The sequence below is a fragment of the Grosmannia clavigera genome, assembly GCF_000143105.1.
Source record: "Grosmannia clavigera kw1407 unplaced genomic scaffold GCSC_113, whole genome shotgun sequence".
NCBI classification, from domain to species: domain Eukaryota; kingdom Fungi; phylum Ascomycota; class Sordariomycetes; order Ophiostomatales; family Ophiostomataceae; genus Leptographium; species Leptographium clavigerum.
This window is the reverse complement of record NW_014040831.1, coordinates 2,023,850-2,051,827: the sequence shown is the minus strand read 5'-3', so window position 1 is coordinate 2,051,827 and position 27,978 is coordinate 2,023,850. Positions and strand designations below refer to the sequence as shown.

Sequence of the window (27,978 nt, the reverse complement as noted above, 5' to 3'; positions counted from 1 at the left end):
TTCTGTTCATTTTTTTATTTATCTTCTTGTCGAACTGGTCTTGCAACTACCTGATTTACGGCTTGGCAGACCTGCCACCAAACTGCCCGGCAGCTATGTTCTGTAACGCAGCTTCGCTCAGCTGTGGTAGCGGAGTCTTACCGCTCTCAGCTGTGACAGGAGGGGCAGGGATAAACCCAACAGCAACGAGGTACGCCAAATACGAACCCAGTGCCTCTGCATTGACCGCATGGACAGACGAGGCCGGCGCAGCCCCTCTTGTCACTGTTTCCTTTGCGTACAGGTCCAGTGCTGCCAGAGCATTGGTGTCATCCAGCTCGGGCGCTATGGTGTTCCCTGGCAGGTCCCCGACGACGAAATGGAAGAGAGGCAACAGAGCGTGAGGCTCGGTCTGGGTATCGTCGCTGACGTAATCCTTGACCTTGGCGGCCCAATCCTGGTACGGAATGCGTGCAGCCGCATACCCATACACCTCCAGGGCGCCCATCCAGTCGTTCAGGGTCAGACGCGGATGGCTGGTCACCTGGGCCACCGCCATGTTCTGGCCCGTGGCCTTCGGCATGTGGAAGGCCGCAGAGACGACGATGCGGTTCACCTGTGTGACCGGAACAGCGTTGAGCGTGTTGGAAATGTCAGGGCGTCCGCCCACCTGCAGACAGCCCTTCCAGAGCCGGACCAGGAAGTCGTCTGTCACCGAGGTGCCCGTTGCAGGGTCACCCGTGATGTAGCCGGAGCGGATTATCGCACCGACAAGACCACGCTGTCCGGCCTCGCGCAGCACATACTCGCTCGCCCACTTCGACTGTCCATACCCAGTGCCGAGGCCCTTGCGGCTGCCCTCAAGATCGTCGGCCTCGGGAACCGGCTTTCCGTCCGGGCCAGACGAGAGCTGCACGTAGTGGTCGTTGTCGAGTGTCGAGGTCGAGCTCACAAACGCCAGCCTCTTGGCCTTTTTGCCTACAGCACACAGCTCGATGCAGGCTAGTGTGCTCAGCACGTTGGCAGGCCGCATCACCGAGTACGGCAGCATCCAGTTCACCTGGGCGCCGTTGTGGATGACGACATCGACTGTGTTACTTAGGCGCTCCCACGTGTTGGAATCAATGCCAATGTGCGGCTTGCTCAGGTCTCCGACTACAACCTCGATCCTGGACGAAGCGATCCATGCCGGAGACCAGAGACCGTAGGCCTTCATGACAGTCTCCAAACGGGCAAGCCCGGCCACTGGATCTTTGGCACGAACAACTGCCACCACGTTGGCCTGGGTAGGACCCTCGAGCAGTTCGTGCACGATGTAGGAGCCCAGGAAGCCAGTGGCACCGGTCAGGAGCACCGTAGGGGCGGCCGAGGCAGAATCCCACGTCGTTGCTGCTGTGGGGATGGTCTTGGGAAGCTGACCGGCGAGGTCGCGCGCGTCCACGGCATACGCCTCGTCCTGGCCCTTGGCGTCGACATCCAGAGGCATCGCATCCAGACGCAGGCCGATGGGGTCTTGGGCACGGTCAATCTCGGCAGCAAGCGCCTCCAGCGTCTGGGACTGGAAAATTGCTCGAATGGGCACATCGGTGTGCTTCCATTCTTTGTTGATGCGGAAAAACATCTGCTGCGCGAGAATCGAGTGTCCTCCTTCATCGAAAAAGTTGGACTCCGGTCTGAGCATCCGTGCGGAGCAGTTGGGAAGCACCGACGCCCAGATTGACGCTAGAGTCTTCTGGGTCTCGGTCATGTTGACAGACACGGACGACGCTCTCCTCTTGGATAGGAAGCTGAGGTCTGCCTCATCTGGGAACGGGAGCGCGGCTTTGTCGATCTTTCCATTGGGATCTTCAAGAAGTTAATATGATGTCCAGAAGCAAGGCTTTCATGCAGTAAAGAAACGTACTCAATGGCATCCGAGCTAAAGGGATGAACAGGCTGGGAACAGCATATTTAGGGAGTCTGGTAGCAAGGAACTTCTTGCAGTCCTCAGACAGGGACTTGAATTGTCGAAGCATCTGGCTGATCGACTCGTCCGGAGAATGCACCTGGAGCTGTCCGCCTTGTTGCTGGAGATGTTGGAACCAACGCTTGGTCTCGGGAACGAAATAGGTGACGAGCGTGTGCTCCTCGTTCTTGTCTCTCCGCACCAATGTGACGTTCTCGCGAAGATAAGGGTGTTGTGACAGGTGGGCGTCGATTTCTCCCAGCTCGATGCGAAAACCACGGATCTTGACCTGCGAATCGATTCTGCCCGTGCACTCGACGCTTCCGTCAGGCCGGCGCCGGCCAAGGTCGCCGGTCTTGTACAGACGATCCTGCGGCACGGGAGAATCGACGAACCAGTTGGCCAGAAACTTGGACCGGTTCAGCTCCGCCGTCTTCTCGTCGTCTCCGAGGTATCCCTTGGCGAGACCGCCAGCTCGCAAAAACAGCTCTCCCTGCTCACCAACATCACACAGCCGCTTCGGGTTATCCCGGTCCACCACCAAGAGCTGGACATTGAGCATGCCCTGCCCGACCGGTATAATGTCGGGAAGGCTGTCTAGGAACAGAGGATCCCGGGCCTTGCTCGGAATCTCCAAGTAAGAGACCGCCCGTTGGCTTTCGGTCGATCCGTAAAGATTGATGACACTCGCACCCGGCGCCAGGTTCCGCAGCTTCGCCGTGTCCTTCTTGGTCAATAGGTCGCCCACGAAGAAAGCATTTCGGAGAGAGGAGATCAAGGCGGTGGCGCCTCCCACAAGGATCTGCCCCATGGCGGGAGTCAAGTGCGTCACCGTGACGCGGCTCTCCTTCATCCATTCGGCCAGAAGCTCGTAGGCGATCACGTCCATCGGAGGAACGATGATCTTGGCACCCAAAAAGAGTGGCGTAAAAATGTCTCGCTATACCAGCTCGTTAGACCATCTGTAGTGAACCCCCCCGGTATCGCCGACAACGAGCTGCAACCCACCTGAATTGGATCATGAGCGATTCCAGACAGCATCGTGAACCTGTCTTGGTCCGAAAGGCCAAATCGTTCCGCCATCCAAGGAAAGTAGTGCGTCAGGGAGAAGTGCCGGCCCAACACACCCTTCGGCCGGCCTTCCGAACCGCTGGTGTACGACAGAGTAGGGACTGACTCCGGCCCTACGACGACATTGACTGGGTCCTCGCGGCTGTAGACTGAGGCATCTAGGCAGTCCTTGCCGTTGACGATACCTCCGCGCAGCTCTCCGTTGTCGCATAGGGCGAGAGCAGGAATGGACGACTTGAGGCTCAAGCTGCTTGCGACAAAGTCCAGAACGGCCTCCGAAAGCGGACCGGATTCCTTGTTCGCCATTTCGATGCAAACAAGGAACTTGGGCCTCGCAATGTCCAGCAGCACCTTCTGCCGTTCGGGAGGGTACTGCGGATCGATCACGCTGACGGTCGCACCGGCTTTGAGAGCACCCATATAGGCCACCACGAGGTCGACTCTTTATCAGTCAGCAGCTGCAAGCACGAAAAAGAGGAGATCAACAGACCCTCGGTATGCATATATCATGACGACATCGCCCACTGCACATCCATGGTCCAGGAGGTGGTGTGCCAGCAGATTGGCGCTCTCGTTGATCTGCCGGTATGTGAAGACGCGCTCCTTGGTGCGAGAGCTCTTGGTTTCCACGACACACTCTCTGTCGGGGAACTTCTTGGCATTCTGGGCAAAGATCTCGTGGATAGCTACGCGAGATGAGGTAAGACGGTGCCCAAGAAAGGAGGAGGAACGAGAAGGGATTATGACATCCTACCTCCACGAAATTCCCCCCAATGGAGATCGACTGTCGGGTTAGGAGCTTCCATCTTGCTCGTCCTGCTCCAGTATCGGTCTTCGAGGTGCGAGGTGGACGGAACATGTATCGCAGGTCAAACGAAAAGCAAGCTCAAATTTTACTAAGCCGTGAGTCACGACAGACCTAACAAACTTTTATCCGACACCTGCCGCGCGCTTTTGGTGGGGTTTTTAGGAGGGGTTGCAGGCAAGGTACGAAGATGTTCGCCGCAAGACCACTAAATCCCCTATAGGCCAGGGCACTCAAGGGCCCCTTCAAAGTATCTTACATGTGGGTTACGTATTCGAATTTGGCCAAGTTTGTCCCGCTTTTTCCCATTGATCAATCAGAGCTCCGAATCAACACTTTAGGCGTTCCGAGCTCGTGTGGCTTCTACTCCGTGCACCACTAGTCTGTCACGCACGTTCTGCGTGATCACCAGTGTAAGACCCGTACGGTAATCCTTGTGGGATATTCGTCCGGACCAGTTGCACGTATCGTAGTAAGCTCTAAGGCCTTCAGAAGATCTAGTGATGGTATTTCGTTCGGTGGTTGACTGATTGAAGACCAGACTGTGCGCAGTATGCGCGCAGATCAGGGCTTCGTCTTATCTAGTAATTTCGGCGGCCGAGGTCAAGTCAGGTGACCTCGGGGAAATCCACACTCGGACATCCTTTGCACTAAGCCCGTTATGGTTATCTCGTTTTTCCTGAGAAATAAACGGCATGCTGAAAGGACGGCCATCAGCAAATTGCCCTGAATTGTCATTTGAAAATGACGACCAGGCCAAAGTTAAGCAAATCTATGTGAGACATAACCCAGACTCTCAACTGGTCATGCGACAAGCCCCCCCCTTCAAACAAAGGTTGGGCTTCGAATGCGCGCAGCAGGCAAGTCGCCTCGGGGGGGATCACAATTGCTATAAAATGGTGCTTCAACCCCGCACAATGCACAATTTTAATGCCCAAGGCGACTGTTTGCTACGGCTTCTAAATAGGCGTTTTGTGTTGCTCCTCTTAGCTGCGTCTGTACTCAACATTTGCATGAAGCAATCACGCACTTAACAAGTCGAGGTCGAGACAAACAACAATACGCGACATGTAACGTCCATGGAACTGACTACAACAGAGTACGGATTACTCCGTACAAACCCTTTTTTTTTTTTTTTGTGATATAGAAGTCAGGTGACTGCAAAATCCCGTGTTTCACAACGGCCCTAGACTAAATTGGGGATTCAATTGATTTACTCCGTAATTTGATTTACCCTCAGTCACGTGCTTCTTGCGGCCAATTTCGCATAATATTTGGCCCCTTAATTACCCAACGCCGAGAGCCTTAATCATGCATCAACTGCTTCCTCAACATTTTCGAATTAGAGCATCCACGGATGCTATACCGAATTTATTCTGCACACATCACATGACCACTCATTGAAGACTCGGCGGATTAATTCCCCTTCATTCAATGACGCTTGGCCAATCAACATAGCCCAAAATTTGACAATGCCAAAGCAAACGGCCACTGCCGTTTCCTGGGATGGCGCGCCTCCAGTATCAGAGAACGGCTTCACTTTCGTCCATGGCGAGCTCTTCGCTGAGTCTTCTGGCCAGAACCGACACCGGCGAGCGACGGTCGCAGAGCTGAAAGCACATGTCGCCGCTAGCAGTGACAAGGACAAGCCGGCGCATTAGTTTGAGGCCCAACTAGTCCACTACGGACTGAAGTCGTCCAAGACAAAGGCAGTAGCTCGGATGCGACTGGTAGATGCTGTCAATGCTGGGAATTTGAGTGTTCCGGAACATGTCTCCAAGTTGGAGGCCAAGTTGAAGAAAGAATGGACCAAAAATGACAAAGACCTGAAGAAGGTATCCAGCAGCAGTACGGGCTCTGGGTTGATAGAAGCAAAGAAGGCTACGGCAGCGACAGGGAAGAAGCCAGTCAACAAGCGGAAAGCCGAAGCTACTTTAACGCCAGCGACTTCATCGACAGGTACAGCAAAGAGCAACACGAAGAAGGCGAAGACAGCGGCCACTGCTAAGGCTACAACTCGAGAGACAAAACTCAGAGTGGCAAAGACAGAACCGGAAGGCCCCAAGGTGCAAAAGAAGCAGACCGCTCGTAGGGGTGGCCATTCACAGGGACTCGTGCGCGGTGCGTCTACGGCAGTTTCTCAGCCTCAGGAACGACCTGCCCGGACTAAGCAAACCGCGAGACGGAGTTCGGCCTTCATGGCACGGGGCCGAATACCAGCTCCATCGCCTGCTCAATCCTCCGGCAGACATGACTACGACATGAACAGCGAAAATCAAGGCTACGACGAAGATGGTTCTCGTGGATATGACGAGGATGAGGACAACTATGACGAGGATGACTCTGATATCGTTCTTGCCCCTCTCGGTCTCTTAAATGGTAGCTACGAGATTCAAAGCGAGTATGTGGAATCCGAATGGAACGTGGGCTCGGAATTCTCTCTGGATTTGACACTCGAGGGCTCGAGTCTTTGGGGTTCCTTCGATTTGGGTATCCTCGAAGGGGTAATATTATTCGAGGAGCGGCCTTGGCAATCATCCCACGATCCCGTACCAATCATATGGCGTGGCCGCGAGCTTGATGGCCCTATCTCCTACGGCGACCAAAACGAAGGCTGGATGAAGTTTTATGGCAATGGTCGGGTGGAAGGATGGATTGATTTCTCCTCAATCACTTTTCAGGGCGACAGACTCCAGGGCCAAGGCACCCAGGGGACTAAAACCGCCAAGAGTCTGCGTAATGAATGGCTTGGTTATTCTGAGGACCAATATGAGTATGAGAATAGATCTCGCTGGTAAATTAGACCATTCAGCCGGCAGCGTATAGCATTCAGATCGCATCTGAAGGACATAGTGGCATAGAGGTGGCACATCACCTACACGGCAAGGCACATATGTATGGAATATTTCTGGTGAATGAATGAGATCAGAAATAGCCAAAAATCTGTTCGATTTTAGTCGCAGGTGACGGGCTAAACCAGTTTTGATGGGTCCGGAGCCAGAAGGCTCTGCGGAGGGGACAAAGGGCCGACGAATATTCGCGAGCTGGCCATAGATGCGGTAACTCAAAACAATAGGAGAGCTGTTCTCTTCGATGTCTTGGCCCCTTTTCTTTGTCTGTTTGCTGCTTCTTCTATCATTAGTCAATTTGCATGGGCACGATCCCTTGCGAGTATAAGATAGCAACGCACTTCACTCTACTTGTCGGAATGGTATATCTGTCCTGGTTTTGGTGGAGTTTCAAATAAGCTTGTTCAGTATTCTACAAGAATTGCAACCTGGCGTCATTGTCCACTGCGCCATTTTGGGTAAGAATTGTACGGTACTCCTTTTAGTTAATACACCCGGACACATTTCGCTGTCAGTAATAAGTTTGGCGAAGGCTTGTCGTCGCCCCGTCTGTCTTAGAATTCCGCTAACGCTCCTGTGTATAACGGTTGACTTTATGAACAGCACAAGCTTCTGAGAAATATTCCTGTATTTCTTAAACCTTTGCTTTCTGCAAGCCCGGTTGTTGTTCATGTTAAATAACAATAAAAAGAGTGAAAATCAATGACACCGCTGAAGTAACTATCAATGCCCTATACCGGGTTCTAATTGGAAAGGGCGGGGCAGTGCTTGAGCCACTGTGTACCACTGATGACGAATCAATTGGTGAGATCGTTTCATGTGGGCCATAAGTTGTCTTTGATTTTTGGCCGGCCGTTGTGGACGTACGGTGTGGGTAAGCATGATCGGTCGTACCGATAGCGTTTGGATGACATGAAAAAGTGGTAGACGTAACGGTAGATATTAACGTAGCTGTTAAAACAGCCGTGCAAGGTGTTTCGACGTAAAACAATTGGCTGCAGGTTGATATGGTAGTCGGGGCCGAAAGACATGTCACCGTAAATACTACGACAGTCGTTTCTGTGAGGGTTGTGGCTGTCTCCGGCAGTGCTGTAATGATTGTGGTCGAAGGAATGATTGACGACGTGGACGTATTAGCGTTTTCCCAAAACGTAGTAGTTGAGCTCGACGCGGTGCCGAGATACGTCGACTGGCTGGACTGAGATGAACAATCTTCGGACAACCTGGGCGATACCAAGTATGTAGAAGAAGAGCTATGCGTTGGTGACAACGTAGTCATAAAGGATGTAAAAAACGTAAACTTAGACTGTACAGATCCCGGTGTGGCTAGAGAGCCGATTGATCTAGCGGAGGAATTGGCAATTGATGCCGGGGTAGTAGTTGATAGTGACACAACGGTGGCTGACGATCTTCCCGTGGTATGAGTAGTAGGGTGAAACGATAGGCTTGTTATGGTGGTGCCGTTTGCGGATCTAGGTGTAGAGAACATGGTGCTTAAGGTTGGAGACCAAGTCGTTACATTGGACGTTGAGGAGGTCGTTGAAGATGTTCTAATAGGGTGAATGTTTGTGGCAGAGGAGAGAATGGTAGATTTGAAAGCTGTAGACTTGGACTGCATGGTCCCTGTTGTTGATATCAAGACCGAAGACATATTGACAGCTGAATAATACGACGAGTGAATTGATGAGCTTTCAAAAGAACGACTGGCTTTAGACAACGACAATATAGTTGAGTTATATGTCGTAGATATAGACTGCGTAGGTCTGCTTGAAGACATAACGATAGGCGAGGTTGAAGAGAGATTAGCGACAGTGAACGGCGTGGAAATCGCCAAATTTGATGAGGGGTGAGATGATGATTTAGAAGAATAAAGGCTTATAGAGAGCGAGGTGGAGAAGTTCGACACTGTAGAGTTCAGTTGTAAGAATCTCGATGAAGATTGTAGACTATTTGAAGTTGAGGATAGAGTGGTAACCATGATGTTCGAAGTCGTACTCGAGAGAGACGGATAGGTGGTAGACGAGAGTGGTTTAGTCGATAGTAAAGATGAAGTTAACAAGGAGAAGGATGCTGAAGAGGGTATAGATACGAGAGAAGTAGGAGAAGTCGTGGGCGACAAAGCCACTGATGTAGACGACGGTGAGATAAGCGTGGATGGCGCAGTAATAGATGCGGATGAAGAAGAAGTCAGTGTGAGTGATGGCGAAGGGGTTGTGGATGTTACCGATAGAGGTGTAGACGAAAAGGTAGAAGATATCGAATTAAGAGAGGTAGACGACGGTGGAGAGAGCGTGGACGCCGATATAGATGACGACGAAGAAGGTGACACCCTACAGTTCAAAGGCGCCGTGATATCGTTCGTGTCCATTGTCACTGAGCCATTGAGGGCGTATACTCCTCCCTCCAAGGTTGCTCCTGTCGTGATGGTTACCGATGTCAGAGCGATGATATTACCAACAAAACTAGTGCCGGTACCAATAGTTGCTGAGCTGCCAACCTGCCAGAAAATGTTGCAGTAAGAGGCACCATTGGCCAGAATCACAGAGGCGGAGGTATTTGTTGTCAGAGACGAGCCGATCTGGAATATCCAAACACTATCCGTGTTTCCCTGTGCGTCCAGAACAAGGTTCCCTGTCAGTTGCGCGCTGGTATCAAAGCTGTAGACACCAGTTGTGAGAGTCTTTCCGCCCAAGTCCTCGCCCGTCAGGTCAACGCCCAAGTCCTGAGAGACAGCAGCGTTGTAAGCAGCCAGTGCATCATTTTGAGCTTCCACTGCCGTTGCATCTGCCGCATGGACCGCCCCATTCGTCACCACGCCAGGAGGAAAACCCGAGATGGATGTTCCGGGAGAAACTCCGACGTTGCCGTTGACAATCGAAGTGCCGGTATTTGTTACGGCTGAGCCTGCAAGCGCTCCAAACGACAAGGCGGTGCCAAGATCTATTTGAGCGGTGCCGGTTCCTGCGAGCACAAGTGCCAAGGTTATGAAGCGAGTAAGCACCATCTTAAAAGAGGAAAGGAGTATGGTATAGATGGGTTAGCCCAGAGAGTCAAATTGTGTATGAAAAGATTAAAGAACAGGTCGTCAGCAAGTTAGTGATGAGTTTGCGCTCTGTGTGTAAGCATAATACCAGAAGCACTGGGAAATACGGAGGCTGAGAGTGTCTGTTTATTCAATTCATACAAAAATGGATCAATCGGGACGTAAGCTCGATACGTTGTCATCTTGACGGTCGCAGCGTTTCCACGCAGCAAGACGAATGCTTCTGTACAAACAGAACAACAAAAGACAAGAATGCTGACATGGAATGGAGTGAGCCAAGTCTTGGGCAAATATCACGAAGTGATCATGATCTTTGTCTTGGGTGCGTCGACTTTGAGGCTGGACCCGACGATCTATGAATTCCTCTTGATAACAGGCCTATGTATCCCAGATGGATTGTCCTCTGCAGTTTTTGCTATAAGGCGTGATCCTGGGGGCCCATTAAGGGTAACCTTGATGAGCTTTCGCTTGCGTCTGCACCGCAACACCAGGTTTGATTTCGAGCTCGTTAGCTAGCGGTACCATTTACGAAGATCAAAAAATTCCATTTAGAAATATGTTCCGGGACCTCCTTGTACGAGGTGGTTTTGGACACAAGTACGGATGTGGTCTTGTGCTGGGATAGCGCTAGGCCAAGAGCGTTTCCTTAATCTTATTTCAAGCCTAGATTGGAAGAGTTGTGGGAGTGGGGCATGGAGAAAGGTCTATTGAGCACGAGACAGTATATGTCAAATTATCCAAAAAGAGGGTGGGACCCCACTGTTATTCATTCTTGTCTTATTTGCAGTTTGTATACAATTCGACAGTATAAGCGTCCATATCACCAGCCGGGAGAACCTCTGCTTTTCCGAAGGTGCAGGCCAATAGGGAACTAACACAAAAACCAGCAGGAGCTACGTTGAGAATAAGAACCCGCAAGTTTCAGCGCCCAATCATTGGTCAAAACTTAAAATCTTAAGAGCTCCATTGAAAAAGAAGAACAGAAAGAAGAACAGGTTGGCGACTAGGAGGTGGTTCTTGCAATCAACTGAACTGAAGACGATATTCCCTGGCTTGTTAGGGTGCTGAGATGCTCTGTTCTTATGTATTTGGTACAATTAAATTTATTGATATGCTAAGTGACGCTTTGAAGACCATAATAATTATCAAGAAGATGACAGAGAGGACTGTACGTGATGCGTCAGCAAATTGAATACCCGTGATCAATCCTACGAAGGCCTGAAAAATGCATGGAGACCGGTGCAATGTTATGAAAATTTCCTGGTATTGTGACCACCCATGTGATAGGGAGTTTCTCGTACCCAGCCCATTGATCTAACCAATCTTAATACACCGTTTACTGTAATTGACAAGTAAACCTAGCTAAAACCAGTTTGTTATTTATTTTCGAAGGCCATGTGATTTAAAATCTCCCCAATCACATCGATCCGCACAGTCACAACGTCGCCGTGCTGCAGCCACACAGGCGGTTGCCTGAACGCGGCCACGCCGCTGGGAGTCCCGGTCATTATGACGGTCCCACGACGTAGTGTCATACCCCGTGATAGATGGCGCAGAACAGTACTGATGTCGTAGATCTGGTCATCGATGCCCGTCTCTTGCCGCCGCTCGCCATTGACAAAGCACTCCATGTGTAGCTTTTTAGGATCGGGAACAGCACGCGGCGAAGCTAGCACCGGTCCTAATGGCGCAAACTTGTCAAAAGACTTGGCCACTCCGTGCTGGTTGTTTGACCGAGCCGGCATCTGCCACCAGCGGGATGACACGTCATTCCCTGCCGTGTAGCCTAGGATGTAGTCGGTGATGTCGTCGGCCTCTGTCAGATTCTTGCAGTCCTTCTTGATCACGACACACAGCTCGGCTTCGTAGTCTAGGTGGAGACATGACGGATGGATGGGAATATCCTCGTAGGGGCCAGCCATGGCATCTGGGGGCTTCGTGAAGACCGTTGGATACTCGCCATAGGAGGTCTGTTGCAGGCTTGTGAGTAGCAATTTCCTTTGCCTGAGGAGAAGGCTGTCTTCCGCAGTCCCTTCCAATTGCGCAGCCTCTCACTTACATTTGCCTCCTTTGCGTGTTGCTTGTAGTTCAGACCAATGCATTCGAAAATGGGCGTGCGGGCCAAGGGGCTAAGCACCTCTTGAATCGTGTGCTCCTCTTCAGTCAAGACGAAGTCGGAGTCCCACGGCTCCTTGCCGCGGAACACAGGAACCTTACGCCCCACGAGAATCGCCTGGGAGTGGCAGGGTGCTAGGCCGGCTTCGCCGAAGTGAACGTCGCCGTTTTCGTCACGAAAGCGTACGAGACACAAAAAAGAGGCCATCTCAGAGTATCTTTTATGCTCAGTAAAGACAAGAGTATGCTGGAGGAAGTAGGAGGTGTGCGTCTCTCGAGAAAAAGCCGCACAAGAATGACAGTAAACGATGACCAGCTGTAGGAAATGAAAGATGCGAAGTCAAGATACAGTACTGCCTGCTTTGGTCGCTTGCCCCGGAAGGGGGGACAGCAATAAACTTCCCGGCTCTTCCGCCTCGCACTTTAAATGTAGCCTTTCCCAGAATGGCATGACGCCGGCTTCGGCTTCGGGCAGACAAGATGGGCACGTTCATCCCCGCAAATAAACCCCTGTTGTGTCTCGGCTTCCCCACCGACACTAATTTGGTGCGAATGACCTTAAACGAACCCCATGTTTGTTCTTTCACTCAGGCCCTGTTAGCCTTTGTTGTTTACGAATGGGAGGGCCGCAATATGCAAAGCACAGCGTGAACAGAGACCTGTGCATTTGGCGCATTGGACACATATGGGTGACTGGAAGCGTGGACAAAGGCCTATCGGTCCCATTGCCAGAGTAATGGCCTTGTTAGCCTAGGCGAGATATCATGGTGGAAGCACAGAGACTGCCTATTTAGATCATCTCTATCCTTCTGTACTATCCATTTTCCCCTCTCGTTTTTTATTATCTGTCATTTTTGAACTAGTTTACTACGCGTTTTGTCCCCCCTTGTATTAGTATTCCATTTCACCCTAATCATGGCCGCCTCGGGTGTATTGCTGTCTCCAGCCTATCTTGGGGGCATTGCAGTGCTGGCCGTCATTTTGCTGCTGGCGAAGCTTAGTACAATAGGCCGCCGCCCGCGTGACCTGCCGCCTGGTCCACCGACGCTGCCGCTCATTGGTAATTTGCACCAGATGCCAACCAAAGAGGCGCATCTGCAGTTCCAGAAATGGGCCAAGGAATACGGGTAGGTTTTTGGGATTCTCCAAAGTATGAAGCCTAGATAACTTACTGACTCCGCCAGCCCCGTCTACTCTCTCATTCTTGGTACCAAGCCCATGATTGTACTGTCCTCCGACGTGGACGTAAAAGATATGCTAGACCGCCGTAGTGGTATCTACTCAGACCGTCCGGATATGTTTATTGCTCAGAAGATTGCTAGCGGCAATCTGCGACTGGTTGTGATGGTGAGCTCTGTAAAACAGTAAAACACTATCCCCAATTTTGAAGAGCTGTATTAACATTTCAGCGTTACGGCGACAACTGGCGCATGATTCATAAGATTGTGCACAACATCTTGAATATCAAGGCCGCAGTAACTTATGTGCCATACCAGGATCTCGAGAACAAGATCTTCCTTGAGTCTCTACTTGACTCCCCAGACGACCTTTTGCATCACATCCGCCGCTTCACCTACTCCCTCTCGACGCAGATGATCTTTGGCTACCGTTGTGTGAACAACCGGGATCCAAATTTGTTGCAGCTATTCACAGTGTGTTCATGGGTCAAACTATTCCTGATGTCCTTGTGTTATGTTTTGTAGCATCCCGTGCTAATAGCAGTGCTTCGAACACTGGGGCAAACTCTCGAACAGCTCGAGCGCGCAAACGGCCGACCTCTTTCCGATTTTGCAGAGGCTGCCATCCTGGATTGCACCCAACGTCAGTTACGCCAAGAAGTTGCACGCGGTTGAGAAAGAATTGTATGTAAGCCACTGGATGCGCTCGAAGATGGCGCTCGAGAACGGGACAGGCTTGGTACGTACAGATCTGTTAAGAGAGAGAGAGAGAGATGTGCTAATCTGGCTGCACTTATAGCCTTGTTTCTGCAACGACTTCTACCGCGCCCAGACAGTCGAAAAGTTTTCTGATGATGCTGCTGGATACATGAGTGGCTCCCTGCTCGAAGCTGGCTCCGATACAACTGCGTCAACCTTGTACGGGTTTATCCTGGCGCTGTTGGTGTGGCCCGAGGTGCAAGCGAAGCTTCATGAGGAAATTGACCGCGTCGTGGGCCCGGACCGGATGCCAACGATAGACGACTGCGAAAGCCTGCCTTACGTGCGTTGCTGTATCAAGGAGAGCCTACGTTGGATGCCCACTGTGATCCTGGGCGTGCCGCATGCGGTGATACGAGAGGACTACTACAAGGGTTGGCGTATCCCGAAGGGGTCGACGGTGATCAACAATGTCTGGTGAGTTATTCCTTCCAGCGCTAAAAGTCACACTTCTAACTTATCAGGGCTATTCACATGGACCCCGATCGCTGTCCCAACCCACGGGTCTTTAATCCCGACCGCTTCAAGGATGACCACACCACGCTTTACCAGTCTGCTGTTGGTGATACGACAAAGCGCGACAACTTTGTCTTTGGCACTGGTCGTCGTCTGTGCCAGGGCATCCACATTGCCGAGCGGTCACTGTTCCTCGGCATCTCGCGTCTCGCCTGGTCATTCACTCTCTCACCCGCCAAGGACAGCTTGGGCCAGCCCTGGAAGTACGACACCGAGACATTTGTTGGTGGAATATCAGTACAGCCACAGGACTACCCGTGCATCATCACACCGCGATCTGCCGAAAAGGCCGAAATCATCCGTAAGGCTGCGTCGGAGTGCCGCACCTTGCTGGATGATAAGACAGGTCAATGGAAGAAGATACCGGATGGCATGGCATTCAGCACTTGGGTGCCGGACCATGTCGAGCCCAAGACGGAGTACGACTAAGGAATAGCATAGTCTGGGTTTGGACATCTTGATCTGAACACTTTCGTTTTGTTTCTGTTTTTGTTCCTGTTTGAGATGTTAAGATACGCGCGACTGAAATAGCAAGTTACAGATTGTACGAAACTGGGCGTGGTCTACTTTGAATGCTATTGCCTCAGAATGTGAACAAACACAGTGCCAGAAGCCCGAAAGTGTTTTAAAAACAATGACCGAATGATGCACCCTTGCTTTGATTTTGCGCAAAGACATGTGCACGAGACCTGAATGCCGTCTTGTCAGGCAAAAATATACTTATCAGAAAAGTGAAATCAAAGATGAAACCCATTTTCGGAACGCAAAATCACCCGAATAGCACAAAAAACGTGAAACGAAACATGTTTACCTACGCCGTGTGCAGTCCGAGACTTGTTGGTTCGGACATAAGCACTGTTCATTATACAGTTTATTTATTTAATTATACTTATACACTAAAGGTGGACCATAAATAAAAACCCCATGGGGAAGAGAGGATCCCGGGAATCCTTTCGGCTTCGGGCTCAATAGACGATAACGGCGCTAAGATGTAGCGAGGGCCAGCTCACTATGTTCTGATCAGCATACCCACCCTATCGACCGGCTCCGTATTGACTCCCCATGCCCGGCCTCGGTGTTGCTGTTTGGGGCAACCCTAACAGCTGCCGATGTAGTCGCTGTTACGTAGTGGGCTCAGTTGCACGCGAGGCAGTCGCTCTTTATAGGTTCTTTATCGATTTATTTCAAGAATGGGCGTTTGTTTTTCGATTGCGAGCCTTCAAGCCGAAGGGCGAAACAGTCAATAGCTAAACAACCCCCTGAGCCAAGCGAAGAGAAGATAAGGAAGAAATGGCAAAACAAGGCGAGATTCTGAAAGAACCCCATGTCTTGCCTACAGGAACGGTTCTCATTGCTGGTGGTGGTCCTGTCGGGTTGATACTGGCACGCGTTCTGTCGTTTTACGGAGTGAAATCGGTGTTGTTCGAACGTAACGCAACGACGACGAGCTGGCCCAAGATGGACCTGACGAATGCTCGATCTATGGAGCTCTTTCGAAAGATTGGTCTTGCTGACGATCTGCGGAAATTCGGGGTCCCGGCCAACTTTGACCAGAATGTGCTCATCTCGGCTGGACTGGCTGCTGACACACCTATCACAACATGGAAGCTACCAGGCGTGGACAAGTTCCGCGCCCAGATTCGCGAGAAGAATGACGGCAGCCAGCCGCTGGAGCCATGGCAGCGCATATCGCAAGCCATCTTTGAGAAGTGGCTCGAGGCGATCTGCGAAAAAGACCCGCTCATCAGTCTTCACTACAGCCACCGAGTTGACCGGGTGGAAGAAGAAGAGGACCATGCAAAAGCAGTCGTCACGGACAGCAAAATCATGATCAGCACTGTCTGGAAGTCCGACTACGTCATTGGCTGTGATGGTGCATCTAGCAAGGTTCGGCGTTCTCTCAGCCTGCCACTGGATGGCGGACCTATGTAAGGTTCTTCAATCGAATGGGAGATGAACAGGGAGTATGTGCCGATTGCTAACGAGCTTCATCTTCTCTAGTCCATCCTGTGCTCTTCTTGTGCACTTTAAGTCCAGGGATCTCACACGTCTGCACAAGCAAGGTCGTTTTTGGCACATCTTTTTCCTCGGCCAGTCGGGCGGTTTCGAAGCCGCAATCATATCACAGGACGAAAAGGATACCTGGACGACGCATCTGTTCATGCCCGTGGACGCTAACCCGGACGAAATTGATTCGCACGAGGCTGTATACCGTATTCTCGGTGGCCTCTACGGCAACTACCACATCAGGATTGACGAAATCCTGGTCCGCTCAGTGTGGCGACCGAACATTGCGGTCACGCGGAAGTGGGCAGGGCCTCATCAGCGCGTGTTTCTGGCGGGCGATGCCGCCCACCAGAACATCCCTACAGGTGGCTACGGCATGAACATGGGCATCGGCGATGCCTTTGACCTTGGTTGGAAGCTTGCGGCCGTCATCCAGAGCCAGGCCGGTCCGACGCTGCTCCGGTCCTACGAGCTGGAGAGGCGGCCGGTGGCCCTGCGAAATGTGGTGCACTCGGGCGTACACTTCCGCGTGCATGAACATCTCAAGGAGCTACTGCTGGATGGGGGGGACCCGCGTCGGGTGGTCGAGGACACAGACGAGGGCCGGGCGCTGAGACGCAAGATCCACGAATACTACCAGGAGCACGACGGCGAGAACAAGGACTTTGGCATCGAGATGGGCTACCGCTATACGTCGCCGGTGATACTGCGGCAGGATGACGACCTGGACGAGCCGGTGTGGATGGCTCGCCAGTACGTGCCGACGTCGTGGCCGGGAAGCCGACCGCCGCACATCTTTCTGTCAGATGGGACGCCCATCTTCGACAAGTTTGGGCCAAACTGGGCCCTTCTCGTGTTTACGGACCAGGACGTCGGACAAAGCTTCTTGATGGATGCGGCATGCCGACATTCTGTGCCGCTGCTAAATGTGTACCTGGCCGATGAGAAGCTCGCGTGTAGCTTGTACGAGAAGAAGCTCGTGTTAGTTAGGCCGGACCAACATGTTGCGTGGAGGGCCGATCAGATTGATGCAGACAAGGACGCCGAACGTATCTTGCAGACGGTGATAGGACGAATTGAGACAACCACCACTCCGACGAATGGGAATGGAAACTTCGAGACTAGATCGGGGTTTGAGGCTCGACTTACAGACCTCGTAGAGGTCACCACGCAAGTCAATGGTTTCAGTTTAGATAAGCAGGGCGATTTCCAGCGGTAGGAGATCCTAGGCATTACGCAACAGAGATACGCAGATAGAAAAAGCCAACTATATGCACATATATCAGGCTTTTCTTATTGAAGCTAGGCGTCGTGTTTCTTAACGGCCTGTCAATTTATATATTCGTTTATTCGTTTTGACGTTGCTGTTTAAGGGGGGGGGCCTAAGAACTAACACGCCTGCCTCCCTAAGGGCATGCGACGGGAGAGGCAGGAGACGGCCATAGCTATCTTAACCGCTCCTAAGGCCTTACTGGGTGGTTGCTTAAAGGCAGCATTTATAGTGTCTCTTTAGATGACGCAGTAGGAAGGCGTAGTACGTTAAGTTAAGGGTTCAGTCTTTGTTGTAGGACCTATAAAACTTTAAAAGTATATATGTAAGTATAAAAGTTGCATAAAAATTAGCTATAAGCCCGGTAAGCCGCATCTACACAGCATTTTTAAGTATGAGAAGCATAGACCTTTAGACTGTCTGCACGGAAAATGCATTTGTACGGGTGCCCTTCTTTTTGGCCTTTGTTGGCCTAATACCGCTTAACATTATACAGAAAGCCTTGTTCCGGTCGACCGCTTAAGGGTCTAAGTACGCCGCTGCTATAGATGACTCGACGGGCAGAGACAAATAAAAGGGTGGAAAGGAAAGAGGCAAGTATGCAGGTGAAGAATTTCGAGACTACTGACACAATTTCAATTTGGATTATAAGTGGTAACCGGAGGCTCTCGACTGCTGGGTGTTAGCAAACGTATTGTCTAGGTATAAGATAAATTTTGTCAAAGCAGGCTTCCTGCTATTATTTATATAAAGCGATGATCTTCAGAATACCACCCCTACCATTAATATTCTCAAATAGCTCCTATTCTCCTCACTGCATACCAGCAATTTTCTGTGTTCGTAGGCGGCATAACTTTTTACTTTTTAAAGCGTCTACTGAAAAGTATATATATGTGTAGTACCCCAATCCCTAGGTCTACGGTGTTCAAAGTGGCGGTATAAGATATACAATTGATTCCTTATGTGAAATGCTTATCCCATTCACAGGAGGGACGGTAGGGGGGCGGAGACTATGCATAAATGGCTCGAGGCTTGCTTTTCTCCAACATATGCAAATAATGATTTGCTCATAAAGACACTATCCAGATCCGCCAGCTTCTGGCCGTCTCACGTCAGCTTGCTTGTGATCTAGAAGACTGCCGACTATTTTCGTTCGACAGCCAGGTGCGGATATACACCTCCTGTACAACTGTATACCTCGACCCTGTGGACACGGACAGCGGTTTCCCATGGCTCTTGCTTCAACTGCCGGTCCGAGTCCTCAGGGCACGGACCGATACGTATTTCTGAATATCCTGGCTCTTTTCCCTCTGCACTCTCTGTAGTAGAGCGTAGAGTGGCCATACCGGTGTCAATGTTCAACGTCAGACCGGAAGAGCAGGCAGAATTTTGTCCAAAGGAGATTGTGGCCTCCCCAGATGTCGTGTTGACATGTTCTGTGTATGTCACTGGTTTAGATTTTTCTTCGGCTGTGGACCATGCAAGAAGCCGCGGCCGTGGAGCCAGTTCGAACAAGAGATGCCTATCGTCCACGAGGTAATCACAGTCCGTATCGTAGTCGTCGGTTGTGCAAAGAGGCGAGCTGGTCATGATGGCGAGAATAGTGGCCTCGCTGCTCGCTGGGTTTTCCTGAGATATTCTGCCTCTCGTGCGTTGAGCCACTTTCTGAATAGCAGCTGTTGTTCCGTAAATTAGGACAAGCTTCCCGCTGGATTCGCTGTTGAGAGCCTGAACCACCCCATCCATAGAAACATCCGAGATGTCTGATGCGTAAACAGATTTTGCGTTTTTCAAATTATCATAGTCATCTTCGTCCTCTCTGAAAGGGTATACAAATTCAAACGCTTGTGACACGAGAGTCGGCAACTTCGTGTCACAGGAGCCAGGCCGAGGAAGGGCAGAGAAAAGAGCTCGCCATAGTCCCGTCAACTCCAACTCAAAAGACCACTCACGGGCTCTGCCATCTAGCTATTAATCACGTATATGCTTAGTACTGTTCCGTATATTCGGTTTTGTTAGCAGTTTTGGGGGGGAACCTACAAATTTCTCAGAAAAAGCGGCGTAGTCCTCGAATGAAACGGACGAAACTGAAGAAATTCCATGAATTCCCCCAACAGCCAGAATTCCCTTTGCCAGTGACAATTGGGCTTTTCGGTCATTGTCTAAATCGATATAGCCAGTAGAAAAAAAAGAATTTTTTCTTGGAGGCTCCGATTGCTTGCGCACTTGCAAAGTAGCACAAAGAATGCTCAACAAGTCGTGGTAGGGAAGAGCAAATGCATTGGTTGACAGCTGCTGGGACGCATCGTCGTCCACCAAGTTGCGCTTCAACACATTGGCTCGCACTGTAGAAAGGCAAGGTCGTTCAGGCCATAATTTGGCCCGTAGCCGAGAATACGCGATGCCTGTTACCTCATCAAGCAGAGATGGTGGAACCCAAACGCCGTCGCCAGATTTTTCATCGTGGCCAGCCGGCAAGGCAAGACGGCTAAATGTACTCCAGGCGGTGGACTTTCTCTTCTCGTTTTCATACAGAGTCCAGTTAGTATTGTTCTGCTCGACATCTCTGTTGCACGCAATATTTCTCTGCGTGACTTGTGATACTGTCCAAATCCAGTCGTTGAAATCGAAGTCAGACCGTTTCTGAGACTGAAAAGGAAACGGCACGCGGGCAAAGAGATTGGATGAATCGTAGCAAAAGTTGCGCCAAAGAGCAGGTGCTGTGCCGGCATCTCCCAGGCGGCTTGCAACAAAGGCCGTAAATTGGGTTTCATTCCAAACTAGGAGGTCAGTGTAGTCAGCTAGCTATCTCTACTAGTGTTCCTTTATTGCAGCAGAGCAAGACATTTCTTTGGAAAGTACCTTGACACCCGTCTTCATCACGATTCACAGAGAAGTCCTCAAATATGCAACGCAGGGTGTTCTGCTTTCCCGACGCAGCCTCTCGGATCTCAGCACCAAGTGCGTCTTCACCGTCATGTTCATCAAGCAGAGACGCCCTCGTCGACCGTAAGTTTTCTGTGCGTACGTCAGCATTAAAAAAAAAGGCGAATAAGAAACATTGAAGGAGAAGATAAAGATACCAACCTCTAGTCAAAGTGTCATAGAATCGGCCATCCCTGCGCTCATCATAAAGGCGACGAAAGCTACCACTAAATGGAGCCAACAGGGCATACAACACCCCAGCTGGATCTCTGAGCGATTCCACGAGACCCGATACCATATCTCCAATTATCATGAAGAGTCCTATAAGCACTCCCATTATTTTATCTTTGATTTCGGTCATTTTCGTTGTCGTCAAGAGAAGCTGATAAAATAAGTTTAGGGAAAGCTGACGAATTATGGGTGCCCAGTGAGCATGAATTTATTGTTGTGGTTAGGTACTTCTGAGATATGCAGACGTGCGTCAAAACACATACTAAAATAGCCCCCTGCGCCACACAGTACATGTATTCTTTCATTACACTGCATACTCGCGCACGCCCCTCCCATTTAGGTCTGGTTTATTCGACAAAAGTGTCAAATCACTGCTTACTTAGCATAAAGGGTTGGTTATATTACTAAAGAGAGTAGAGGAGAGGATGCAGCTATTCTAGAGGGATAAAACTCTGCATAGGGTGGAGCCCTAATTGACCAATCAGGGCTCATCCGTATGTCACATGACTTATGATTACTTAACAAAAAGCATGCGCTGCGGAGTATCAAGCGGGGTGGTCCCATATTTGAATAACAGAAAACAAGCATTAGTGGATCTTCTCCACTCGTATAACATATATAAGTCACGTGGATGTGCAGCCAAATTTGCTGGGATTTCAGGATCCAAGCCATTGTCCACGGGCCACTTCCCAAAGAAGAGATTCGGTCTAATCAAACACCGCTATTACGAGCAACATGCCTCCGCTTCTTAGGGAACATTTGCGGCGATTTGTTATTATCATTGTTATTAGTAACTAGCAGGTTTCTCATAGATTTTTTTATTGGATTTTAATAGGAAGAAAAATGGAAACTAAGACAAAACCCTGTCGAAATAAAAAGAGAACAACACAAAGAAGTGATGAGACCAGACCTTCACTGTCTTTATCGCTCTATTCCGTCCACCATCCAATAGTACAGATTGTTCGCATACTGGTAACAGTTATTCGTGAAATAGCCGTATTCTTCATACTTCTGCGCGTAAACTTCGGCGGCTTTCTTAGCCTCGCTGTATTTGATACCATCTCTGATAGGTCCCATATCTTGCCACACTGCGTAGGATTTATCGAAAGTGGTATCACCAGTCCAAGTCATACCACGAGATCCAATGGATCCGATATTAGTGTTTTTGGTGACCTTACCCTCGCCATCTCTTATTAAGAGTTCTGGTCCACCGGCGTGTATTATTTTCTTGCCGTCAACATTTTCGTAATAAAGGTCATATCCATTAGACCACCAATCTCGTGTAGTTACGTGCTTCTCTCGCACGACTTCTCCGCATTCTTTCACTGTCGTCTTTTCTGGGGAATTCCAGTGCACATAGCCTGCCACGAGTCCGTAATGTTTGGGAAACATGTTCGACGTGTACTGCTTGGGTAGCATGACACGAAGTGCGTATCCTTCTTTGTCTCTCCACTGGTAGTCGCGAGGCCGTCGACTTGACTGGACAAAGAAACCCCATGCGTTCTGAGTTCTTGAACGTGGTCTCGGTTGGAACAGCTGGAGCGCGCTTGGCCACACAGGTGCATTTTCCATTCTTGTCCCCGGTTTTTGACGGATTGTCGCCTTTTGGGTCGTCACGGGAGGGCACGGTTGTGGCCTTGGTGGTGGGCGAGTTTATGGACAGTGTGTGCTTCTTGCCAAACACCTTGAACTCGGCCTTGCCTTCCTTCTCGATCCCTTTGACGCACCCTTCGATGATTCCGGGAGTGGCTGCAATCTCGATGGCATCGGCAATCTCGCCGATAATGGGGATGAGGTCTTCCAATAGCTCCAGAGGTGCCAACAGAGCTGGCACTGCCACCCTGCAGAAAGCCTTCGCCGCCAAATCTAGGGCAGCTTGCTCGGCCGCCGCCTCGGCTGCTGCTTTGGCTGCATCTTTCAGGTCATCCTCCAGACTCGACGACGTAGGCTTGTAGCCGGAACAGCAGAAACTTTGCAGTCCTCCGTGGCAGTTCTTGTCCCCCTTCTTGCTCTCATGTTCGTTGGTGTTGGTCGTCAGCTCAGTCTCACCATCGGCGCAGCCTTTGATGCAAGACAGGCCGGCACCACGATAGCCACGCCACTGGCAGGTCCCCATGGTGGTTGAGGAGTCGCAACACAGGCTTCTGTATTTCTTTTTGCTGCAGCGTTGGCTAGTGCTAATTTGGCCTGGCTGACCATTGAATTGCGCCACCTGCACCGTCCCAGCCTTGCATGAAGAAGTGCAATCGGACACGTAGCATTTCAACCCAGCCAGCATGTCGCTAGATTTGCTATTGGCATCTTTCTGCTGACTTAAGGACACGGCGGCACCAGCCGCTGCTGCCGCGCCGCCAAAACCATTCTCCGCTGTCTGATCGACCTGATCCATGGCCCAAACCATGAGTCCACCAAGACAGCGTTTGTTGGCAAAGTCTCTCTTCTGCTTGAATGTGTCCTTGTCGTCATACGACACCCACTGGTCGTTGTTTCAGTGGATCCATTTAACAGCCGCGTCTTTGTCCCAAACAGGGTCGAGATTATTCTTGGAAACGATGTCCGCAATCCCCTCGCAGTCCAAAATACCGGCTGCCTTGGAACAAGGGCCAGGGTCGGCCCCGCCTTTGAACTCACACATTCCGTTGGGAGTGCTACAGCTCGAGTCTTTGAGAGTAAAGCTGCGGCCATACCAACCCTGTCCCAGGACGACGTTTTTTGAATCCACACCTGCACGCCACAACAGATCCAGCGCGGCATCGATCTCGATGATATTGGTGTGTGGGGCAATGTAGGGCCCAACATACTTGGACTGCGCATCCCAGGTACCGTGCAGGTCATAGGCCATCAGATTGAACCAGTCGATGTGGGTCTGCATGCTCTCGACGTCAAAGTGTTGCAGGTACCAGTATGATGTAGGGATTGTGACAGTAAGCCCGTATTTGGTCCCGAAGGCTTGACGCATCTGCTCCACGAGAGCGACATAGTTGGCCGTGTCGGATTCCACGCCTCCGCGATCATCGGCACCCGGATATTCCCAGTCAAGGTCAACACCATCGAAGCCAAATGTGTCCATGAAGTTGACAAGACCGTTAATGAACTTCTCGCGATTACCCGACGAGCTGGCCATGTTGCTAAAGGCCTTCTGGGTGGCGCCGGGGTCCGTAAACGACCAACCGCCGACGGAGATGTAGGTCTTCAATCCCGGCTTCTTATCCTTTAATGCTGTAAATCGGCTGCAAAGAGAAGCAGCATTAGAGTCCATAGACGTGATGGTGAAGGATGCCGGATCGAAGAAGGCAAAAGCAAAGTTGATCGAGGTGAAACCATCCAGGTTCAGATCTTCGGGAGCCACATTTTGGCATGTCCTCGTGTTGGCCCACGACTCGTAGTAGCCAATGTTGCGCTTGGAAGCCCCATTTCCACCAGAGGAGCATGACGGTTTGTCTACAGAGCCACAGCCGCCATATGCAGTATCGCATTTGGAATAATTCGGGTCTGCCGTGTTATTCCAAGTGCAGAACTCGGACGTTGATCCACAAAAGCCAAATTCCGAGCAGCACACATTGAGTGGGCATTTCTGTTCACCCTCCGCTGCATATGGGCCGCATTCTGCTTTCGCGTCGCCTGGAGACATTGTCAATAAGTGAATGTAACAAGATACAGTATAAAGACACTCACAATTGTGCTGACACCCTGTGCTGCAAGACTTGGGCGAATAGCCACAGAGGTTATCACTGCCGCAGCATGCATCATTTTCGTAAGGGGTTTCGGCATTGCATGTGCCAGTCGGCAGACTCCTAGCCTTGAGGAAAGAATGAGAGCTAATGTCCAAGTTAACTGCCCACGGCCCAGTATCTTCAATTTTGGCATTGAATGGCTGCGGTACCAGAGCAACACCCAAGCTGGCTAGTCCAGCTAAGGCTACAAGACTGCAGAAGGGCTTCATGATTGATGAAGGTGTGGTTCGATGAGACAATGGCATGGTTATTAGAATGGGCTACGGTGTGGTATAATATACAAGGTACCGGTTTGGTAGAGAAACAGCTAGGAGAAAATAAAGGGGCGTAGAGGGAAGGGAGGCAAAAGAAAAGCAGAGACGAGAAACATCTTACCGACCCGCAGCTGAAACTACTGAGGACTAGAGTCACAAAAATAAACCTCTTAAGCTGCAGGACGCGTCGAGAAAGGATTCCTATGAACGCACTAAAATACCATATCGTTTCACCACGCCTAGTCACCTTATTATAAGCTTAACAAGGGGGGGCATCCTACGCTAGGCTAGCTCGAAGATGGTTAAAAAGCTTGGTATCTTAGGTCAATGGCTTGCAGGGGGTTTGGTCTTAGAATGCACACCAGCACCACCTCCGCGCCATCGTTACTGCCAGTGGATCAATTGTCTTCCAAATAGTGGTTCCGTTCCTGAAAACCGCGTGCTTGAAAACCGCGTCAAGAAACTGATATGGTACGTCTGTACGAGTACCTGAGCAGCTAGCAAGAAGTTTGGACTTCCGCGAATTTTCGAGGCCCCTTGATTAGGATCGCCTGTTTCGTCGCATGTTGTTACGAGCCATTCAGCCATTCGATATCGCATTGAAGTCGCGTCGTATCAATTTATTCCCCTCCTCGTCTGTACGATTCCGAACATTCGTTAAAAGACAGCACAAGTATCTGAGCCTCACTCTATTGCTCTTCCCAAGTTTCGTCACTGGGCATACTCTCTCTCAAGGATGGTCTGGTTCAGCCAAGTCCAGGCTTTTAGCCTGGCTTTCCTTACACAACAAGTCACGGCCCAGTCTAACCTGTATCCTGAGGTCGACTCAGAAAGACTGGCAAGTGCCCTCAACATCAGCGGCAGTTGCTTGGAAGCCTTGAACATGACGGTTGACTGCGACCAGACGCTTCTGTCCATGGCCGGCAGCGTGGACGACTACCTGTGGGACGTCGACAATGTCACGACGCTGTGCACCAGCGACTGCTTGTCTTCTTCCCAGACTTGGTTTTCCACAGTCTATGACAGCTGCTCTAGCGATGTATTGGTCTTCTTGGGAAAGCAAGTGCCAGCATACACCATCCCTGGCCGAACGCTGGACGGCCTCAACATTGCCTGTCTGGCGCCAACCACCAACGTCAGCGCGGATCCCGGCGTTGCAGCCAGCATCGTGACTTACACCAACGTCACTTCAAACGGCACGGATGACTCAGACGACTCTTCCTCCTTGGAGACACAACAATCGGCTACAGTGTCTCTGTCTTCGAGTGGGTATTGTTTGATTGACTCCTACAACTGGGTCGGTTCGGACATCATTCGACCGGACTGTTCTTTGGCTAGCAACGAGAACAACAGTCAATGCATCGATCCCACGGATGTTTCAGCTGAAAACGAGCGCCTCGCCAACCTGTATTCCAACGACATTTTGTGTGATGCGTGCTTTGTCAACATGTTCTTTTTGCGCTTGGCATCCTCCTACCTACCGGATACCGACTATTCCGACCACCTAATTCTGCAGTACTACGACATTCTGGAAACATGCAACATCACAGGAATGCCTGAATTGATCATTCGCGAAGATCCAGACTACCTTGATGCTCCGGGATACGTCGATGGTATGCTCACCAACACAAGCAGCCTGCAGCCTTTCCCCGATAGTATCTCCATCAACGTACTGCCCAACAGCGCGGCCAGCTTAAACAGCACATGTGCTGGCCAGAGCCTCACCTACAGCCAGGTTTCTGGAGTGGCAGATGCAGTGGCTGATGCCGATTTAACATCTTTCTGCGATGCTCTTTCAGTGGCATTCAATGTTTCTACTGGCGATCTTTATCAAGCCTTCCAAAACATCGGCTGTGATGTCGCCTCATCGAATGCCACCAATATCACTTGGTGTCTTCCTGAGGGCTGTTCAGTTTACCAGTCTCCAGACAACAGTAGCTGGTAAGCACAAGATCAAAGCAACACAGGCAGAGAACAACAACTTTGATAGCTAACGCAAGACACAAACAGCACCGCAGCTGTCCAGTCCGTGTCGACGGCGGAACACAACATCACCGTGCAACAGCTAGTTCAGTACAACCCCAACCTGCAGGGAACGTGTGATCAGTTGGAGCAGCAGTATCTTTGCATCACGCCGCCTGGTGGTGCCTATGTCCCACCGCCGACCAATGTGTCCTCGACTGGTGCCGGTGAACAGCAACGAGGCGGTGGTGATGGAGGCTCGACCAGAAACCAAACCATAACCACTGGAAATCCCACTGTGAAGGTTTCCCCTGGCGGCACCCCCCCCTCGCCGACGCAGCTTGGTATCAATGCCGACTGTGTCGTGTATAGCAATGCCTCTGTTGGTGACACCTGTGACGAGTTTGCTGAAGAGCACGACATCAACCCTGCGGATCTCTTTGCATGGAACAAAGTGTTGGGCACGGATGGTGCCTATTGTACGACCGAGTTTTGGAGCGGCTACTGGTACTGTATTGGCACAGAGTCTTCTCAGCCGTCGTCGACGATAGTATCGTTGACAACTTCGGCTACTCTAACATCCAGCGCGTCAATGCCCGCAGTGCCCCTCTCCCACGCAGTCCGGTATCGTGTCGTCCTGCGACCAGTATGCCCAGGCGGCTTCAGGTGACACTTGCTCTTCTTTTGCCGCTGATCACGACATAACGGCGTCCGACCTATACCAGTGGAACAAGCAACTCGGCACTGATGGCACCAACTGCTCAACCGAGTTCTGGGCTGGCTACTACTACTGCATCAACGCTGGTATGGTGCCCTCTAATTCTGTTTCGTCTCCGGTCTCTGCTACCTCCACGTCTTCGTCGTCGACCCCTGCTCCGACACCCACGCAGTCCGGTATCGTTTCCAATTGCAAAAAGTACGCTGAAGTGAGCAGTGGCGACACCTGCTCTAGTTTCGCCTCGGCCAATGACATCACCGAAGTAGACCTCTACACCTGGAATACCCAACTCGGAGTCGATGGAGAGGACTGCTCTACTGAATTGTGGTCTGGTTATTACTACTGTGTTAGCATATAAGCGGTCAAATTGGAGGACGTGCCTGTAAAATAAAGAAATCCGGGATAAAACCGATGCAATTAAAACTAAGAGAATTAATAAGTATACAGGTTAGAACTATAGAACAAGCCCACGTAATATATTTAGGTGTTTAGCCACGGTAAAATACTAAGATCGTTGTTCCGTATAAAACTGCTAAAAACGGCAACTTTTCGTACAAGTGTACAGCTACGGCGCAGGGTTCATAAAGGTAGTATTGCACTGTAAAGAGCAGGAAGCT

At 50.7% G+C, this 27,978-nt stretch overlaps 9 protein-coding genes across 9 annotated transcripts; 4 read left to right on the top strand and 5 right to left on the bottom strand.

The window, feature by feature from the left end:
* Positions 1 to 55: 55 nt before the first annotated feature.
* On the bottom strand, positions 56 to 3,801 carry CMQ_4185 (alpha-aminoadipate reductase large; the record flags this gene model as incomplete). Its single annotated transcript, XM_014320123.1, has 5 exons — positions 56 to 1,824; positions 1,883 to 2,864; positions 2,933 to 3,437; positions 3,486 to 3,681; positions 3,750 to 3,801. 5 exons carry the CDS (start codon positions 3,799 to 3,801, stop codon positions 56 to 58), a joined length of 3,504 nt encoding a protein of 1,167 aa, XP_014175598.1.
* A 1,471-nt stretch (positions 3,802 to 5,272) lies between these two features.
* CMQ_4166 (uncharacterized protein) lies at positions 5,273 to 6,598 on the top strand (the record flags this gene model as incomplete). The annotated part of the gene is made up of 2 exons (XM_014320104.1): positions 5,273 to 5,320; positions 5,462 to 6,598. 2 exons carry the CDS (start codon positions 5,273 to 5,275, stop codon positions 6,596 to 6,598), a joined length of 1,185 nt encoding a protein of 394 aa, XP_014175579.1.
* Positions 6,599 to 8,910: 2,312 nt separating this feature from the next.
* Positions 8,911 to 9,653, bottom strand: CMQ_3889 (outer membrane autotransporter barrel; the record flags this gene model as incomplete). Its single annotated transcript, XM_014319827.1, has 2 exons — positions 8,911 to 8,979; positions 9,081 to 9,653. The coding sequence occupies 2 exons, from the start codon at positions 9,651 to 9,653 to the stop codon at positions 8,911 to 8,913; spliced, it is 642 nt and encodes a 213-aa protein (XP_014175302.1).
* A 1,415-nt stretch (positions 9,654 to 11,068) lies between these two features.
* On the bottom strand, positions 11,069 to 12,015 carry CMQ_3329 (fumarylacetoacetate hydrolase family protein; the record flags this gene model as incomplete). Its single annotated transcript, XM_014319267.1, has 2 exons — positions 11,069 to 11,662; positions 11,752 to 12,015. 2 exons carry the CDS (start codon positions 12,013 to 12,015, stop codon positions 11,069 to 11,071), a joined length of 858 nt encoding a protein of 285 aa, XP_014174742.1.
* Positions 12,016 to 12,722: 707 nt separating this feature from the next.
* CMQ_3491 (cytochrome p450 monooxygenase) lies at positions 12,723 to 14,689 on the top strand (the record flags this gene model as incomplete). The annotated part of the gene is made up of 6 exons (XM_014319429.1): positions 12,723 to 12,934; positions 12,992 to 13,154; positions 13,217 to 13,459; positions 13,530 to 13,724; positions 13,785 to 14,161; positions 14,209 to 14,689. 6 exons carry the CDS (start codon positions 12,723 to 12,725, stop codon positions 14,687 to 14,689), a joined length of 1,671 nt encoding a protein of 556 aa, XP_014174904.1.
* An 861-nt stretch (positions 14,690 to 15,550) lies between these two features.
* CMQ_3739 (FAD-binding domain containing protein) lies at positions 15,551 to 17,486 on the top strand (the record flags this gene model as incomplete). Its single annotated transcript, XM_014319677.1, has 2 exons — positions 15,551 to 16,188; positions 16,262 to 17,486. 2 exons carry the CDS (start codon positions 15,551 to 15,553, stop codon positions 17,484 to 17,486), a joined length of 1,863 nt encoding a protein of 620 aa, XP_014175152.1.
* A 1,194-nt stretch (positions 17,487 to 18,680) lies between these two features.
* CMQ_4001 (uncharacterized protein) lies at positions 18,681 to 19,127 on the bottom strand (the record flags this gene model as incomplete). Its single annotated transcript, XM_014319939.1, has 1 exon — positions 18,681 to 19,127. One exon carries the CDS (start codon positions 19,125 to 19,127, stop codon positions 18,681 to 18,683), a length of 447 nt encoding a protein of 148 aa, XP_014175414.1.
* A 2,487-nt stretch (positions 19,128 to 21,614) lies between these two features.
* CMQ_3556 (class 5 chitinase 1) lies at positions 21,615 to 24,636 on the bottom strand (the record flags this gene model as incomplete). The annotated part of the gene is made up of 3 exons (XM_014319494.1): positions 21,615 to 22,054; positions 22,179 to 23,169; positions 23,221 to 24,636. The coding sequence occupies 3 exons, from the start codon at positions 24,634 to 24,636 to the stop codon at positions 21,615 to 21,617; spliced, it is 2,847 nt and encodes a 948-aa protein (XP_014174969.1).
* Positions 24,637 to 25,417: 781 nt separating this feature from the next.
* CMQ_3977 (peptidoglycan-binding protein) lies at positions 25,418 to 27,719 on the top strand (the record flags this gene model as incomplete). The annotated part of the gene is made up of 3 exons (XM_014319915.1): positions 25,418 to 26,622; positions 26,692 to 27,155; positions 27,229 to 27,719. The coding sequence occupies 3 exons, from the start codon at positions 25,418 to 25,420 to the stop codon at positions 27,717 to 27,719; spliced, it is 2,160 nt and encodes a 719-aa protein (XP_014175390.1).
* Between the last annotated feature and the right edge of the window lie 259 nt (positions 27,720 to 27,978).